Source organism: Lipomyces oligophaga (assembly GCF_038497815.1).
Source record: "Lipomyces oligophaga strain CBS 7107 unplaced genomic scaffold V1516scaffold_3, whole genome shotgun sequence".
Classification (NCBI taxonomy): Eukaryota; Fungi; Ascomycota; class Lipomycetes; order Lipomycetales; family Lipomycetaceae; genus Lipomyces; species [Lipomyces] oligophaga.
The window spans coordinates 601,324-619,117 of NW_027117787.1; the positions used below are offsets into that span (position 1 = coordinate 601,324).

The window sequence follows — 17,794 nt, forward strand, 5'->3', positions numbered from 1 at the left end:
GTTCTGCTGCTGATACTTTGTCGACTTCGAGTTTGCGACACGACGACGGACAAGATCGAAGTGGCATGGAGATTGAAATCTCATTTTGAGAAGGCGTTATTGAACTTTCCGACATAGCTGCCATTAACTATGACGCCTGATGATACTCCCACTTCGCCAGTGATCCAAGAAGGCATGGATTCATGGTTTATGATCTCTTTGACTGCTAATTGTCGAAGCCCCTCATGTACATGCGTTCCCTCCAAAAGGACTTTAAATTTAGGCGCGAACGATTGACTGAGTGTATTATCCCTACTTTGTTGTTCGATTAGAAACTCAACGCGTGTGAGAGCTCTTTCGTTTTCTAGCCCGATATGTGACTCAGTTCCATCTCGCATTCTCGAGACTCCAAATCGGGCATTGACTATCTTTTCCCGTCTCTGCTCTCTAGATTCTGCAGTCTCGTTTTCTAGTTTCTTGAGTTTTCTCTCGACTATCTCAATTGCTGAAGTTAAAGGTGACTCGTCGACTTCATTGTTGGCATATGATGTCCACCCCCCAGTTGCAGTCGAATGGCGTGAGGTGTTGCGAAGATATATTAGCGGTATCAACGATTTAGCGGTCAACGAGGTAGCATCCAGTTTGACCCTGAATCCGGGGACTGATAATGATGTCTCAATGCTCTATATAGATTAATATCTCTATACTGTAGGATGAATAATCTTACTTGTCGAAGAAGCTTATTGTACGGAGAAAGGAAAGGAGTATGGAAGATATGTAGAGGAATTGAAGGGAAGGCACAGAAATAAATTCGGCGAGAATACGGTAAAGGCGACTTGGATACTGCATATCCAGGTTCATGGATTTGGATTCGCATCATTACGAGAGCATGCGTAGGATGTTGGGCTATATGTATATGCTTCATTTGTCAGTCGAGGTTGGATTTGCTGGATAATTGGTACTTACGTTATCAACCAGCGGATCTAAAGCGCGCTTAAGTATTTTTCGGAATGAGGATACATGGAATGTTGGTAGCCCTTGACTTTTAGCTTAAATAGAAATATGCGAAGTCAACTTACTGTCAGTTTCTTCAGACGACTTAGATTCAAAAGTGATTTTTGAAGCTGTCCAAGTAAACGCGTTACTTTTGTCAAATATATCTGAAGACATTAGTGAAAAAATTTAGTATTAAACAAGTCATCGTACACTGGAATTCTATATCGACGACCTGGCTCATAATAAATCCATTTTCCTATAACCCAATTAGCAGGATCCGAATTGGCAGTGAATCACAAACCCAATCAAAATTGACCATTCGATTAACGATTTCCCGCTTGCCCACTTTTCTCTTCAAAAAATCGCGGTAAATCTCTCGAATACTTTCAATAATATCTAGTGTACCAGCCGCCACTTCTTCTGCGTCTTTCCGATCAAGACCCTGTTGAAGCTGAATCCGGTGTGGAAGACATTGTGGTATTTGATCTAGCCAGGTCAGTGCCAGGGATACCAGAGATTCTCGTGGCAGCTTTGCCAGCATTCTATTATGCGATTTTCTCTCAAACAAAATGAGTTCATCTTGAGTCATCATTATATATTATTACTGTATTTTACTCTGTTTTGTTTTGTAGGTTCCTTCTTCAATTTGTTAACAAACCCAGTCAACCTCAGAACAGGCTTACCCGCACACTGTTTACTCTTCGTCGTCGCGTAGTTCACGTGCCACATTAGAGTTTAAAGATCTAAGAAGACTAGTCATTATTACTGGGGCCATCCTATGTTCATAATCAGACTACATCTCGAGGTCGAAACTGAACAGAAATAAGCCTCTAATATGGCTGCTCGCTATAAGCTTGGTTCACAATTGAGTCGTATTTCGCAGAGAATTGGAGGTTTAGGAATAAATTGTCAATTCACAAGATTGCGAGCGATTTCGGGTACCAATGCTTGTTTCTACTCGAGCAAGGAACTGGAATACAAACCTCTTCCCCCACGGATTCTGGATATCCGGAACCAAGCAAAAGCTGGGCTAATTAAAGAAGGTGATGATATTACGATACACGGATGGATTCGAAGTATTCGCAAGCAGAGGAAAATCGCGTTTGCTCATGTTGTAGATGGATCGAGCGACCAGATGTTCCAGTTGACGTTTTTGAATGCCGACGATGCCTCTGGGTATGACATTGGTTTCACCAGTCTCCTTAGATTTTTTTTGCAATTTACTGAGTTAACCTAATGCTATTTTAGACTTGCTAACGGGATGTCAGTGAAAGCAACTGGCAAGCTAGAACTTGTTTCACACATTGATCCATATGCCCTTCGAGTGTCCTCGGTTACGATTCTGGGCGGGTACTCCGCAGATACTACTGGAACAGTAGCTACCTTTCCGCTCCAAAAAAAGGCGATGGCTTTAGATTACATTCGTCGGGAGCTTCCGGCCTTGAGATTTCGGACGAGTCAGATTGGCAGCGCGATGCGGTTACGGTCTAAGTCGATTGCGTCGATATCACGGTTTTTCGACCGCGACGGGTATACACAGACGCAGCCACCTCTAATTACAGCATCGGATTGCGAGGGCGCCGGGGAAGTGTTTACAGTTGTTGCGGAGGGCGTCGCGCATGGTGAACCTAGTAAATTCTTCGGTTCCAAAACATATTTGACAGTTTCGACCCAGCTCCATCTTGAAGCGCTGATGATGGGTTTAACCCGCGTGTGGACGTTGACGCCTGCGTTTCGTGCAGAGGAGTCGGCGACTAGTCGCCATTTGAGCGAATTTTGGATGTTGGAAGCAGAAGTCGCCTTTGCCGACGACTTGGAAAATATTATGAGTATTGTCGAGCGGATGATTCGTGCGTGTGTGAGCGAGTTGAAGCAAGCCGGAGATTTTGACAGCCTGGTAGACCTAAAACGCCAGCTTGATAAACAGCAGCGGAGTGACTCCGATCGACTCGAAGATGAGGAAGTCATTACTGCGGAAGGACTAGTGGAGCGGTGGGATATGCTGATTGGAGAATCACGGCCATGGATGAGAATCACATATTCTGATGCGATAGTTGTGCTGGAGCAAGCTGTTTCCGCAGGTCAGGCCACATTTCAACATCCAGTCGAGCCAGATGAAGGCTTGAAAACTGAGCACGAAAAATGGCTCGCTAAACACTATGCACGTGGGCCAGTCTTTGTAACTCATTATCCCACCCACATGAAGCCATTCTACATGTTGCAGACTGTAGGCTCCGACACAGTCGAATGCTTTGATCTCTTAGTGCCCGATCTCGGAGAACTAGTTGGCGGAAGTCTTCGCCAACATGACTACGATGGCTTACAACGAGCTATTGTTTCTGCCGGTCTGGACGATCCTGCTGCTCTGGATTGGTATCTCGAACTACGTAGATGGGGGACCGTCCCACATGGCGGGTTCGGGATGGGCTTTGAAAGATTCATTTGCTATATAGGGGGTATTCAAAATATTCGTGAGGCAATTGCGTTTCCCCGCTGGATTGATCATTGTAAATGCTAGTTCCTATTCTCTGAATATCCCAAAGACAGTGCTATGTTGTCTCGTTCATATCAATAAAATTTTTGTACATTCACTCTAGATCCGCCTTTAAAATAAAATGATTTCAATTAGCAGTACATCAATACAAAATTTACATTACAAAATTACATGACCACACATTCAGATTTATGTTTCGCCCGAGGAATGCCCATCTCCTCAAACGTTTGTGGACCAGTAACTCTATGGACTGGTCCTGGCGGTGGTGTAGAAGTCTGAATCTTTGGCGACTTGCTATTAGAAAGGGACTGCGTAGCAGGTCTTGGAGATGGCGTTCGACTATGGTGCGATGGAATAGGCGACGTCTGACGCCGATATGATGGTGACACAGACCGCTCGCTACTTAGGGAAGGGTATGACAGAACTGGCATCGACGACCGCTCGAGAATGTGATCTTTCGAAGACGAACTATTTGGCCTTAATTCGGAGTGCGAATAGTGGTGTGTTGAGTCATTAAAAAACTCCTGTTGAGGTGCATATGGTGGTTGAAGCGAATCTATAGATTGCCGACTTTGACCAGTCGATGAAACTGATCGTCCACTTGAAATCAAGGATTCTCTAGATGAATCCATTGAACCTATCGATGGACGCGGAGAAGATACAGATCGTATCGATGATCGCACACTCGAATTTTCACCCGTATTGTTGTCCGACTGCACAAGCGCAATCGTCGGCTGATCGGCGCGTCCGGGCACCGAACTTGCGGACTGACGTACACTAAGCGTTCGTTGAACCTGCCGTCGTTGCTGAAGTATATTTGAATGATCCTCTGTCGAAAATCCTGATTTCGATTCCAGTCGTGCTATCGCATCGGCATTACCAAGGTCAGCAGCTTGCTTGTACCACTTTTCGGCCTCAGTCGAGTTCTTCGTAATATAGATTCCCACCTCGTAGCAATATGCTAGTGCAAAATACGCCCGAGGGTTTCCTAGCTGCATAGCTTCTCGGGAATACTCATACGCTAATCTGTAGTTTTGCTCCACTAAATCATCTCCGGTCATGTACCACGAAACCAAACCTAGCATACCGTCCGAATTTCTTCGTCGAACCGCTAAGGCATAATAATGCTCCGACAACGCTGGATCATAGAGACATCCTAAATTGGCTTTCTGATATGCTTCACCCATTCGTACTTGAGCAGTCTAGATTGTTAGAAAAAGAAATTAAACATTTATCAACTTACAGAGGAACCTAGAAACGCCGATTTCTCGATGAACAACCTGGCAATATGTATGTCTTCTCTAGCCACTCTCCATTCTTTCCCTTCTCCAGCTAGGGCTAGACCGTAGATGTATGCAGGAATAGAGATTTCATCATCTGCATTTTCGGCTGCGATCCGAAGGTAAGATAAAGCTCGCGAGGTATCAACGACTAACTGGTCAGCACCCCGAAGATAAAGGCATGCGAGAGCGTAACAGCAACCAGCATCTTTGGCCTCAGCGCCACGGTTGAATGAAGCTATCGCTTCTGAGAATCTCTCTTGGCTTTCATACTGACAGTTTAGTATTCATCCAGGGTCCAAAAGAGTAATATACACATACAATGATGCCCAGTCGATAGAAAGCACGCTGATAACCCATTAGAGATGCTTGTTGATAATATTCGAAAGCACGTCCACGATCTAGAACCATTCCGGCAGACCCTGTTTCACTCCAAAAGCCTTTATAATATATGAGTTTTGGCAGATTCGAGTCTGGTATGACGGAGAGGAGGTTCAAGGCAGTGTTGACGAGAGCGTCAAGATCATCTCTCATCGTGGATTCATTGGGATCATTCAAAACCGCAGCTGCAGTAAGCGGAGCAGATCCAGTAGCGCTCAATCGCAAAACAGCGAGCGACCATTCGAGACGATCAGCGTTGTTTTCGCCAGCATTGAGGATCTTGTTTAGCGCCTCGCGAAGATAAGTGACGGCCATGGTCAACGACGGCGGAAGGTAGCGCGGGATGGAAGTGCTGAGCACACCCAGACAACCAGGTTCCGGAAGAAATTGTAGCTGATTCCGTGAGGATTGTCTCGACTCTGTTTTGTAGCCACCTGGAGGCAGCGCGGCGGATAGCGGACGCGCTCCTAGAGGCCTAGACACTCGTCTGGGGGAAACGGAACGGCCATGAGGAGAAGGAGATCGTCCAGGTCGAGAAAGTGGGACGGCGAGATTGGGATTCATATTATGGAGAGGCGGATCTCCAGGGATAATGTGATTACGTGAATTGCCAATGATCAGCCGGTCATCAAGTCTTCTCTGAGACTCACTTGGAAAGGAACTATTGAAGGGCTGTCCGAGCAATAGTAAAGCTTCCAAAGCAGAAACGAGTCTGAATACTAGTGTAAAATTGCAGGCGGAACAATTTAGTATACACTCACGGTGAACAGAACCGTAATAGTTCAATAATTTAAGCGAAATACAAAATCACAAAACTTCAGAACCGCAAACCACTCAATCTCCAGGAACAGCCTAAATTCTAATTCTTTGATAAACAGAGCAGGGCCGAGCGGACTAGCCGTACGTAGGTAGCCGCACCTTGCCAACCTATATTTAGCTGTCTGCGAAGCGGCCTGTATGAGGTATGAGCTGTAATTTTGTGAAATACTCAGGTTGCAGTTATTGTTAAAATAGATTAGTCTAGATTATACCAGATAAATTTAATGATGCGTGATGACTTACGACAGCTTGACTGTTCAAATTATTCTTGTGAGCACAAAATATACAATCGACAAAATCAAATACCAAATCCATGTCAACTTGATCAAAAACAACATTAAAAAATTACAGCATTACTTGTCCACATTGATTCACGTACCTCTATCCACAACAACAATAATCACCTTCATAATTACTCTTATTAATACTACCTCCAGACCCACAAAAACATGAGCGCGACAAATGCAAAAAAACCTAGCCAAACGCGCCATGGAATTCCCGATCGTTCAGCCATGATCATCATTCGATTATAAGTTCCTTTCAATCTAACTCTAGTGCTGTCAAAGCTCTCTTCCTATTGACAACGTGTCAGAATGGTTTATCAACTCAAGTTTGTCCCCTGTTAAACAACATACCAGAGTGCCCATGAACTGCGACGAATCTCGGACTTCATTTCCAATTCTGAGCGTAAGCTAAAACACAGTTAATCATGAGCTCTATTCATCTCAAAACCGCTTGCACTTTCAACCGAAGAGAGTAGCAACATACGTCTTTTAACACCCTTACTCGTGCGGTCAATCCCTCCATTTCCTCATCATTCTGCGACTCAAGCTCAGACATAATCGTATCTGAATACTGGCCTTTAGAATTCGGCGTCGCAGACCGGAATATTCCTCCCCCATTACTACTGTTGCCATTTCCTTTCACTCCACTCCCCGGCGACGTTGATCGTGAGCGTTCAAATCCGTCAAAAAGTTGCGTCCGCGCATCGCGCTGGTGCAAATTACTTCCAAATCTAAAATTTTAGCATCCACTCGCAGTCTTCGGTATCTAATATCATATGCCTACCTTGAAGCCATTCCCACTTGCAGATTCAATTTCTTATTCGACAGATTTATTCTCAACTAGCTTGAATATATCTTCACGTGCATGCAAGATAACAAGATAACACGATAACCAATTGTGCCTCAAACCAAAACCGCAATTGCCTCCAACTCCGTATTAATAACTTTCTCCAATGTATTTCCGCTAGAAATTCCAGGCTCTACTCGAAAGTAGAAGATTACACTCTTCGAAGTATTAATATAATAGCATTATTTCAAATTTTGATGGACAAAGGCTTCCACACCCTAAATCTTGCCAAACATCCCAAATCTTACACAGTCCCACTTCAAAGTCTACGTAATGCAATTGAAATCATGCACTCTTCAGTTATTCATATGTTACATAATCATGGATTGTAAAATTACAAGTAACTACTATTTACATTGTAATCTACTCACACATCCCAAGTACCGCAATCTTATATCTACAAGTATGCAACTTCATTCTTAATCACTTTCTGTCAGCCCCTGCTACCACTATTCGACTTGGTTCATATTCCTCCATTTATCATATACACAAATACAGCTCATAAATCCTTCACTTTCCTGACACTGAACGTGACAAAAGAACTCAAACAATTCGATCAACATATATCTCGTCTCTTCTTGAACGCTGCTAAATTCTTTTTTAAATTTATGCATGCTCTTACTCACTATCACCGTTACCATCACTACCACCGCCATTTTCCTTGTCCTCCCCAAAAACATTCAAATTTGGTGTCCAAAGCAATACACTTCCATATTTTAGGCAGCAACATCATCCATAACCATTGACCCGTCCGCCTCAAATCCTGCCTCCACAACTCTTGCTGGCTCTTCACTTACTGATACAAAACTAGCCGTCTGATAATTGACGTATGATATGCGAAGCGGCCTAGCATCTGAAGTCAGCCACAAACTTTCCCATCTGTACTTCGGAACTTCCTAACTCACCGGTTTCCATAATTATAGTTATTGAACTTGTTAATTGCAAATTCTGCAATTTCCTGATTCTCAAACTCCACGACGCCGGCTCCATTTGACCGTCCCCGGAAATCCATCTGAATTTCGGCCCGCACCACTTTGCCAATAGTTTGGAATAAATCTATCAAATCCTCATTCACAGTTGACCAAGGCAACTATTCAAATTTCCTCTGGTCAATATTGCAATATTTGTCAACGTAATCTCTTACTTACATTGGCAACATAGATAATGTTGCTTGGAACACCATTTCCACCTGCGCCATCTGTAAATGGATTCGGGTCTTTCGCTAATACCGGAGCAGAAGGAACTTGTCCTGATGAATTAAAAGTCCCATTCCAAGTACCGCCATTACCTGAAGGAGAAAAATTACCTCTGCGAGGAGGTAAACTTTGTCCTGCAAACCGGTCAAAGTGAACCAGTAGCCTCCTTCCCCGTAATTCAAAATTGTTCAGTCGTGCAATTGCCATCTTGGCTTGCGAAATATCTCCAAAAGCAATAATTCCAGATCCACGAGGCCGGCCATCGGGTCCAGTCTGAATATCGACCCAAAGGGGATTTGCTACTTGTCTGCAGAGATCTTTAAGCTCTCTCCACTCGGTGTCAAACGGAAGCTATAGATACTATTAGAAAAACATGACGACTAACATAGCAGAGAAACTACTCACATTTCCTACAAATACCTGGAAAGTTGGTGCGTTTCCAGCGGGGTATCCAATTGGACCACCCTGCATCGGTCTAGCACGCTGAGCCGGTCGCTCAGCCTCACGATCCTGACAAACTAGTTAGCGGCGGTGCACATAGGTTATATATAGGTTATAGAGCCAATGATTGCAGATCAACAGGCTACAACGAGCAACTAAACTCAAAATCAAACAAGAGGGCAATAAAATGGGAAGTACCTCACGAACGAATATTCGACGACCATTGATTTCAAGATCACTGAGAGTCGCGATGGCATTGGCGGCGTCAGCCGGATCGGCATATTCGACGATGGCACAACCCTTGATTTGGTTAGGTCAATTACGATCAGAATAACAGACAAACTCACCTTAGATTTACCATTAGCCATGTAGAGCACCTCCACGTAAAGCACGTTGCCAGCTGTTGCAATTCCAGTTAGATCTCGCCTTGAATCGCCAGATCATACGACAAAACAAGATAGTCCAAACTGACCTTGGCGCATGATGTCTTTCAGCTGGGTCCATTCAACATTGTAAGCCAAATTGCCTACATAAACGCGACGACCTTGGTCTTGATTTGTGGTAGCCATGACGGAAGAGTGTCCGCTGATTGGAGAGCGCTCGCGGAACGAACGATTGGAATTATTTCGAGAGGGCGAGGGGCTGCGAGACCCGGCGGGACGACGACTATAGCGCGATCTATCCTGGTTCAGAGTGTGAGTAGGCAGCGCTTCGAAGCAGGTTTCAATCGAGGATCAAATATCACAAGCATGACAGCCCTGCAGAGAATTTTAGAAAGGTTGCAACATACAGAGAAAGATGGATTGATTGAATCGGATCGGTGGTAGCTCGGCCCAACGTCTAGGGATCGATTGTCTGGGTCAAACAGGGTCAGTACGGAGCAGCGACAAGAAGGTGCCAATAGAAGCAAATATTTTTGAAGAAGAGGGTGATCTGCGATCCGGCTTCTTCAGTGTCGGATCAATGAGAGTCGAGAATGGCCGCAAAGAAGCAAGAACGTAGCAGATAGACTAGACTGAATGGTCTTTTAGGGCCGAATGCGAGACAGCTAACGGGACGAGAACGGGACCAGAATGGGAGGGGGGATGAGAAGGGGAGGGTTTTGTCTTCATAATAGATTGCTCGATATGCCGGGCGACATTTTAGGGCTGACAAAGGGGGGACAAATACAGCAGGAAGAGAACTTACCCATGAGAAAGCGATCCGCAGACGACACAGTCTTGCGCGGGACAGGAAAAAGACGGGGAAAAACTGCGTACGTGTGCGGTAGAAAAGTGGCTCGCTCTGTAAGAGGAGGAGACACAGAGAAGCAGAAGCACACGGATGAATGAGGAGCAGAAAGCGCGACCAGGAAGAGCAAACAGGGGCGAGGAAGATGTCTGCGAGAGTGATGGGACACACCGAAGTTTTGGGGCACAGGGCGGCCATCAATAGCCTAAGGCCAGTCGCGGTTAATCCGCTGGCGCAGGAGTAAGTGTGGCAGAGAGTGTTTCCGCACGTTGTGGTTGCTGTGCCAGGACATAACGGCGATTTGACCGACCGACAGCCTCGCTGACTTATCATGGAAAGGGTATGGTAGCGGTGTGTTTGAGCCCGAGTCTGCGCGCAGGCAGACTGACGTGGCAGCAAGCTTCGATCGAATACCGCTCGGAGAAATTGAACAAATTAGCTTGCAAATGCCAGTACTGTTCGCTAGAAGAACAGCACTCTTCGAGCTTTTGGTCTACACTGAACATGCGTTCGTTGGGTCGATATTTGTACGAACTGCCGAATAAGGAAATTCGCGATGCCTTTAAATATTGCCTTATTGTTACAGATCCGAATCAGATCTTACTACTATTGAGTCTGGAGTCGTTTAATTTGATTGCGCTCTGATGAAGTGCAACTTTGCTTCTTCTAATAGTTCTAATATTTGGCCAATTGAAGTTAACTAAATCTGTCGGACAAAAGATCGAATGCTAACGGCGAAAGGCCGCAATGCAGGCGGCTGTTAGGGTATTCAGTCTGGAGGGCAGAGAGACAGAGAGACAGAGCGGGTGCAAGAAGGTGCAAGTAAACTCAGGAGCAAAACCAGATAGAAATCGTAGTTACAGTCAGACTAAGCACGAGATGTGTGTTGATTTGATATATGAATGTCTATGTACAGTCTGTCGAATACTGATTGTATGGCTGCCGTGAAGTTTACGCTCTTACAGTTAACTGTCAAGTTTCTTTGAATAGCTGTAGTTACAAACTACCACAATCATCCCTCTTGCAGGTTGATTGATTACACAAGAATTACACAGATCTTTCACGGAGATTTTGAAATTTTTGGCACCTTCGATGTGCTCTCAATAAAACGTAAAATCAGCCGACCAGATCATTCGGAATATTACAGATCCATGCACCATGGTCTGCTCTCCTCAACTCCATCAACTATTTCGAAGCTCTGTAATCTTGTAGCGGATATCAGGCGACAAATCAGCAACAAGTCCTAATCTCTAAATCCAAATACATCACATCAGTACCTATCAAGCCAAGTCGATAGAGCCTCAGGTCGTATGCTGACGAGTGACCGTTAGAATGGTGAGCAATATATGGTAATTCAACCTGGCATGAAACGAGTCAATATTCTGGTTTTGTACGAATTTCAAGAGTCTCATTACTTGAAACAGCTCAATTGCTTTATCTGGAATCAAAGTTTTTATACGAATAATAGTTAGAGCAAGAAGTAAGTTAATGATGCCCCTGGCCAGCTCCATTGGCAAGCGATGCATTTGATGTCCATGCATCGCTCAGTCCCCGTACAGATTCTAACTTAATTCTGTGTTGCGATAAATCATTCCAGACTTGCAATACCACAAATGTGGTGTCAATTTACTAAACCAAGTATAAAGTCATAAAGTTCATCTAACTACGAATCCTCATAATCTCAACCCCGCGAATTTCGACCTTCGGATATCTTGCGAACTTCCCGTCTAGTCTCTAAATTGGTCTAGATGCAACCTCCAAATCTAGATTGCACAGAAACAATCACATTATTATCAGCGGAACAGTGAATGCATTTTGGTCAGCCACCGTTCAAATTGTCTCTTGTAATAGACGTACAGGGCCGGAGATGTGGTAATGGGACTACTTATGATTCCCAACCAACCGGATTGACGGGTCCCCTGAGGCGAGTTGCAGATAGGAGAGTTCCGCGAACTGCTACCTCAAAAACATCTTTCCGGGCTCTTGAATAGTGTGAAATGTAGATAATTAATTCAGATGTATGTCTGGTAATGATATAAGATGCCAAACAAGTGGGCACTGAGCTTAGCTGGCAGTTTTGGCTTTTGCTTTCCAAGAAACGAAACAAGTTAAAATCTGTCCGTCCAGGAACGCTCGAACAAAGACAAAATGGAAGCATTTACGAGGATGGCTTTCTAGCTACGGGTAAACTTCTTCGTTGTATGAATAGGCTGCGGATTTTAGCCGGACCTCTATCAGCCATGACATCAGAGCAAGCCCATCCCAATTCCAAGCCTGACCGATACCGGATCCCAGTCAGGTTAACGAAAAACGGGCACAACAAACCACATGTCCGAATAAAACGTGGAGAACTGAGATGCTGCCTGTCCGGCCGACCAATGCAGAATCGACGCACAGAGACTACTTCGCTTGCCGCAGGACCACCGGAGCTCAGCAGAAGGTGCTCAGAAGCAAGAAGACAGTGATGTAGATTGAGAAGGAAAGTCAGACCAGACAGAGACTTTTTCCCCCCCCAAAAAAGACAATTTCGCACGTCCGCGACTTGGCAGCAGCCAACTAGTAACTCCCAATATGTTATGTTGAAAACTATGAGTAATGTAGGAATACGTTCGGCCGAGTGCCGAAGGGTCGGCAGAGCCCAGTCAGACCGCACCTTCTTACTGCAAATTGCTGCAAACTGCTGCCTGTCTATGAATCCTGTGAAAACTTGACAATTACAAACCAATTTACCTCGAACAATCACTCTCATCACGGCCGCTCGGCCGGCCAAAAGTGAACGCGGTCCTCTAGGCGAGGTCACCATCTCACACGCGCTCGTCTATACGACCCAGGCAGGTACCGATGACAGTCCCAGCCACAGCGCCGGCTAATGAGATTCGGACAATGGCTTGTTAAGAGATCATGGGGCGCCACTTTTGAGTCTGCACTGGACAATAGGATTGTTTATGTTGGCATCCCGTGCGATTTCAACACAGTCAATGACTGCATCCAGTCAATCAGATTAATAAGTTATTCGCCAGACCGTATCGTGAGCTACTCTCGCCCGAATTATCGGCCGCGCCGTCTCCACAGTCCGATGAGCGTCGCAACTTAACACTGACGCTACCTTGAGAGCGCGGAAATGAAACCGAATAAGGTTTACTCTAGGTGATGTTGTGGCACGGCTGAGTGTGTACCGGGAATGACGATGAATCAATTAAATAACAAGGCGGCTGAGGGGAATTAAGATTAACTAACATAGGAAAGGTTGTAGACAGCCAGTCGTAGCCGTGCTTAGAAGAATACCCAGAACACACTGTTCGAACCCGCGGACACGAAATGACCTTGTTCTCGCACGTTTTCAGTGCGCATGCAGATTCAGGTCAGACAAGATAGACATTCATAGCCGATTTAGGACCAGTACGTCCATTCCCCCACCGTCGCGTTTGCCGATAGTTCACGTCCAAACTCAGACAACAATGACGATTGTCCAGGACACAGAAAGCGCGCCTTACTTCTTTCGTCCAGTGGTATTCTTTGACCTATAATGCTGTCGATGAGGAGAAGCAGAAGGAAAAGGCTAGTGATGAGTCGAGAGCCAAATCAGCGCGAAAACGGGGATGCCCCTTCCCTTGCACTTCTCTAGACGGAGTTTATAAAGGCCCACAGATCCTCGTCTCTTCTAAACGGAAGGCGTGTTTCGGCTACAGTGAACTAATTCAGCACATATCTGGTTTGATACCTCTACACAACCATGCAATTCAGCTTTCCTATCCTCTTCTTTTCCATGCGCTTTGCGCAACTCGGCTTTTCAGTCTTGGTCCTGGCTCTCACGGCTAACACTCTCGCCGCATTTTCCATCTCAGCCTCCGGGTTTGGCCTCTTCGTCGCGCTCTGGACCTTGTTGTATTCCGGGGCAGCGATTGTGCTGCCATTGACAAGTGCACGTCTGAGTCCGTCTCCGACGAGGTCGATTGGAATCTTGATCGCAGAGGCGTTTGCCATGTTCTTGAATTTCATTTCGTTCATCGTCCAAGCCGCGATTAATGGTCCTGGCTCTTGTTCCGGAAGCTACGCGTATGACTATGGCTTGGGCTACCAGGGCACCATACATTATAGTGCCGGCTCCTGGTGCGGGACTGCAAAGGCTGCTATTGCGTTTGCTGCGTTGACTTGGTGCACGTTCGTCGTGACACTAGTCATCATGTATAGAAGCCGAGCATATATCTACGCAGCCCTGTTCCCGACTAGCAGTTACTTCGACGAATCTGCCCTGAATGCGGTAGACCTTACTGGTACTTCTGCTGCTGCTGCAGATGCTGGTACTGCTGACGAGGCTGGTACTGCTGCTGCTGTTGCAGATGTCGAAGCTGGACCGGAACAGGTGCAGACCAATGCGGGTTCTTCTACGGTCATCGACACTGCTGAAGCTAAGTATCCTCTGACTACTTTCGAGGACGATATGCCGGCTATGCATGAGTCTGTGAATAATGAGTCCGATCTTGGCGAGCCAGTCTTGACTGACACTGCTGGTGTTCCTGCTGAGCCTGAGCTAAGCGAGAAATAGTTTGTTTACATTGTTTTACCTATTTTTTTCGTATTTGTGTGCTGTTGAACGACGTTAATTTGGTGGATTAAATACTCATTGGTGTTTGATTGGTTGATCCAGTACTTCTATTAAGAGCGGATGCAATTTTAAATTATTAATTATCTGATGATGGATATCCTTGTATGTTTCTCTTAATCTTCAAATTAATATGCAACTAGTTTAATTCTTGGGGTTGAAATTTGTTTTAGATGACTACGATATCTCGTGAATGCTAGACTGATTCCGCCTGCAATTGGTATAAATTCTAAACAATAAGAGAGTTTAACTCATTGTCAGTTCAAATCACCAAATCCGCAAACTAAAACGATCAAACATAAGATCATCTCTTAGATCCATCGGGTGGTCCGTTATTCATATTCAGGCTGAAGTCGTCAACACCCTAAACAAAATTATTCTGCAACTAATCTACTGGAGTAGTTCTCATATCAATTATATTAACTTCGACGATCACATGACCTTTAGCCGCATTGACAGCCGTACTCCGAAGGCTGGAAAATAAGCCGTATACCAGCCGAACCTCGATTTGATCTGCGCTTGGATTTCTATTCTGCAGCTCCTTCTCCACAATTTTCGCATTTCCAAGTCTTTTCATTCTATTTCACGATTTTCATATCGAGGTAAACTCAAAATTGGTTAATAGCAGCGTCCTAGGTTATATATCGTCAACATGGGATACCTCGAAAATCTCCAACGACTACAAGGCCAGCCTTGGATAATCTTTCTCGCACGCACAATCCAGTTTTTGGGCGCTATCATGGTTATTGGTCTCAATGCCTCTCTAATAATCGGTGCAGGCATGCAGGCTATATTTGCCTACTCAATATTTGTGTGCAGTCTGTTTTTGCTCATCCTGCTGTACCAGTTAATTTCTCCCGCTGTCGCTGTTCTCCAGAACAACTCAGCCGCTTTCTACATCGAGCTGTGCTCGTTTCTCGTCATGTTTGCGAGCTGGATAGCTTATATCGCTGTCTATTTATCATCCTTGGACTGTACTGCAATTGACTTTGGCAATTTTATCTGGGATGATTGTGGACCTTTTAATTCTCGAACTCGCGCATCGATTGCCGGCTTCTTCGCAATCTGTTCATTTTTGTCCCTCACCATGCGCTTGACTTTCCGGGCGCGGAAGGTTGCTGCACAGACGTTCGGTGGTACTCCAATTGTAAGACCTACAATATCGTTTAACTGTTTTGGCCGCGGACGGTCCCGCCCTAGAAGAGTTGTCCAGGGGCCACTGAATGGAGGAAGCGACTTTACAGATACTGAAGCGTTTAATCCGTCTATCCAGGATAGTGAGATCAGTCCTTATCCCACGCAGTCCTATGATACACGTGATGATAAAAGACTCTCTTACGAAGAGGTGGAAATGGATCCCTATGAATCAGATTCACGGACCGCAAGGGGCCAAACCAGTACTGAAAACCCATTCCAGTCACCTTCCCAACATTGAAAGGCTCAAATATACATATTATTCTAAATTAGATAAATCATAGGATTCGCTCGTGCTTGAACGCCTGTCGCCCGCCGGATCCGACGTAATCTCCTGCGACTTGCCCATGACCCCGCAGTTTGTATTGATAGCACGTCAGACCTTCCAAACCTACCGGACCTCGAGCATGGATTTTGCTCGTGCTGATTCCGACCTCAGTCCCAAATCCATATCTGAATCCGTCTGCAAACCGGGTTGACGCATTCCAGTATACACCCGAGCTATCGACGCTAGCCATGAATCTCTCCGCAGCATCGGCATCAGACGTGATAATTACGTCCGTATGTTTTGATGAATGTGTATTGATGTGGATCGCGGCATCCCTTTCATCATTGACAGCAGCAACTGCAATGGTAAACTGCAAGAACTCCGTGTCAAAATCTTGTTCGGTAGCATCAAGAATTTTCTCACTATCATCCACTGGGAATCCGCCCGCCTTAGAAAGAGCTTCTTTAACTTCCGGCGTCACACGCAGTGATACTCCTGCTTCCAGTAACGCAGCTGCAACCTTCGGAAACACTGTATCTATTCCGGATCTCTGGATAAGTAGAGTCTCGATGGCATTGCAAGCCGCGACGTAGTTTGTCTTCGAATCAACAACGACCCGGGCTGCCATCTCTAAGTCTGCATCCGCAGCCACGTAAGCAGCACATTTTCCATCGGCATGGCCCAACACTGGAATTTTCGTTGAAGATTTAATCGCCCGGACTAATTCGTTTGACCCTCGAGGAATAACCAAATCGATATATTGATCTTGGTCGAGTAGAGACGCAACATCCTGACGAGACTCGATCAACTGCACTGCACCTGATGGAATCTCCGTGTTCGACAGAGTTTCCTGTACGATCTTCGAAATCGCACTGAAGGTATGTAGCGATTCTTTACCGCCTTTTAGAATCACCGCGTTTGCAGATTTTATTGCCAGTGCCGTGATGTTCGCAATTACCTCTGGTCGAGCCTCAAAAATAACGAGCAGCACCCCAATCGGACATGTCACTCGCTCTAACACAAGTCCATCGTCAAGCTGACTTTTAAACGTAATTCTGCCTATTGGATCAGGCAAGCGGGCAACTTCCATCACTCCTTCGCACATCGTCTCGAATTTATCCTTGCTACTTTGTAAATCCAACCGTTTAATAATTGGAGCAGATATCCCACTTCCTTCAGCCCTCGCATCATCCATGTCAATCTTATTGGCTTCTAAAATCTTTGTTTTATTCGCTATCAAAGCTTCGTGAATAGACTCTAGTGCTTTGATTCGTTGCTCGTTTGTCACTGTGCGTAGAATGGCACTCGATCGCGAGGCCGTCCTCGCAATAATTTCAGCTGCGGACTCAGTCATGCCGTCTTTCTCGTTATTTATTTGGATTTATTAAAAATACTGCCTCCTAGCATCAGCATTGCCATCTCATCAAGCCAACAAGAAAAGAATCTTCGAAAATCTCTTCAAGTAGTTATGATTGCTCATTTCCAGGTCACGTGAAAGTAATTAACATCAGCCTTATTTAAGATTACTGAAAACTCCATTATAGACAAATCAATAAATACAAATAAAACTCCGATATAAATTTAAATTACAAGGCTCTGACCAGGTTTAGCCATCACAAACTTAAGACCTGCCAAGTCAGGCTCGTACGCCAGCATTTCTTCTAGTTCTGCAAGAATGATCTGTTCCGCAGTCTGTGCCTGATTGGCGATGTTGGAGGGTAGATTACTAGCTGCTGCAGAGATTTGAGAGTCGTCGACTAGCCCTTTAACATGAGTGATCAC

General features: G+C 45.2%; 7 protein-coding genes across 7 annotated transcripts; 3 read left to right on the top strand and 4 right to left on the bottom strand.

Moving 5' to 3' along the window:
* Positions 1 to 80: 80 nt before the first annotated feature.
* On the bottom strand, positions 81 to 1,564 carry V1516DRAFT_695253 (centromere protein Chl4/mis15/CENP-N; the record flags this gene model as incomplete). Its single annotated transcript, XM_066923984.1, has 6 exons — positions 81 to 662; positions 707 to 898; positions 946 to 1,016; positions 1,059 to 1,139; positions 1,186 to 1,231; positions 1,277 to 1,564. 6 exons carry the CDS (start codon positions 1,562 to 1,564, stop codon positions 81 to 83), a joined length of 1,260 nt encoding a protein of 419 aa, XP_066777991.1.
* On the top strand, positions 1,511 to 3,606 carry V1516DRAFT_672874 (uncharacterized protein). Its single transcript, XM_066921814.1, has 3 exons — positions 1,511 to 1,581; positions 1,638 to 2,151; positions 2,224 to 3,606. The coding sequence occupies exons 2-3, from the start codon at positions 1,811 to 1,813 to the stop codon at positions 3,491 to 3,493; spliced, it is 1,611 nt and encodes a 536-aa protein (XP_066777992.1). The 5' UTR covers positions 1,511 to 1,581; positions 1,638 to 1,810; the 3' UTR covers positions 3,494 to 3,606.
* A 711-nt stretch (positions 3,607 to 4,317) lies between these two features.
* Positions 4,318 to 5,694, bottom strand: V1516DRAFT_622397 (uncharacterized protein; the record flags this gene model as incomplete). The annotated part of the gene is made up of 3 exons (XM_066919583.1): positions 4,318 to 4,671; positions 4,713 to 5,021; positions 5,071 to 5,694. Coding segments are annotated over 3 exons (1,287 nt in total), but the record flags the coding sequence as incomplete, so codon positions are not given.
* Positions 5,695 to 7,796: 2,102 nt separating this feature from the next.
* V1516DRAFT_684802 (uncharacterized protein) lies at positions 7,797 to 9,286 on the bottom strand (the record flags this gene model as incomplete). The annotated part of the gene is made up of 7 exons (XM_066923583.1): positions 7,797 to 7,926; positions 7,986 to 8,170; positions 8,229 to 8,627; positions 8,682 to 8,786; positions 8,916 to 9,017; positions 9,065 to 9,117; positions 9,190 to 9,286. The coding sequence occupies 7 exons, from the start codon at positions 9,284 to 9,286 to the stop codon at positions 7,797 to 7,799; spliced, it is 1,071 nt and encodes a 356-aa protein (XP_066777994.1).
* Positions 9,287 to 13,680: 4,394 nt separating this feature from the next.
* V1516DRAFT_684803 (membrane-associating domain-containing protein) lies at positions 13,681 to 14,493 on the top strand (the record flags this gene model as incomplete). The annotated part of the gene is made up of 1 exon (XM_066923584.1): positions 13,681 to 14,493. The coding sequence occupies one exon, from the start codon at positions 13,681 to 13,683 to the stop codon at positions 14,491 to 14,493; it is 813 nt and encodes a 270-aa protein (XP_066777995.1).
* A 557-nt stretch (positions 14,494 to 15,050) lies between these two features.
* V1516DRAFT_672892 (uncharacterized protein) lies at positions 15,051 to 16,013 on the top strand. The gene has a single exon (XM_066921815.1). The coding sequence runs from the start codon at positions 15,203 to 15,205 to the stop codon at positions 15,983 to 15,985; it is 783 nt and encodes a 260-aa protein (XP_066777996.1). The 5' UTR covers positions 15,051 to 15,202; the 3' UTR covers positions 15,986 to 16,013.
* On the bottom strand, positions 15,961 to 17,430 carry V1516DRAFT_672893 (Aldehyde/histidinol dehydrogenase). The gene has a single exon (XM_066921816.1). The coding sequence runs from the start codon at positions 17,364 to 17,366 to the stop codon at positions 16,023 to 16,025; it is 1,344 nt and encodes a 447-aa protein (XP_066777997.1). The 5' UTR covers positions 17,367 to 17,430; the 3' UTR covers positions 15,961 to 16,022.
* Positions 17,431 to 17,794: the final 364 nt, after the last annotated feature.

Excerpts from the sequence above, each read along its gene's own strand:
- V1516DRAFT_672892 (XM_066921815.1), top strand. The coding sequence starts at position 15,203 with ATGGGATACCTCGAAAATCTCCAACGACTACAAGGCCAGCCTTGGATA.
- V1516DRAFT_672874 (XM_066921814.1), top strand. The coding sequence starts at position 1,811 with ATGGCTGCTCGCTATAAGCTTGGTTCACAATTGAGTCGTATTTCGCAG. Across the intron at positions 2,152-2,223 it reads AATGCCGACGATGCCTCTGG|ACTTGCTAACGGGATGTCAG; the intron begins GTATGACATTGG and ends ATGCTATTTTAG.
- V1516DRAFT_672893 (XM_066921816.1), bottom strand. The coding sequence starts at position 17,366 with ATGACTGAGTCCGCAGCTGAAATTATTGCGAGGACGGCCTCGCGATCG.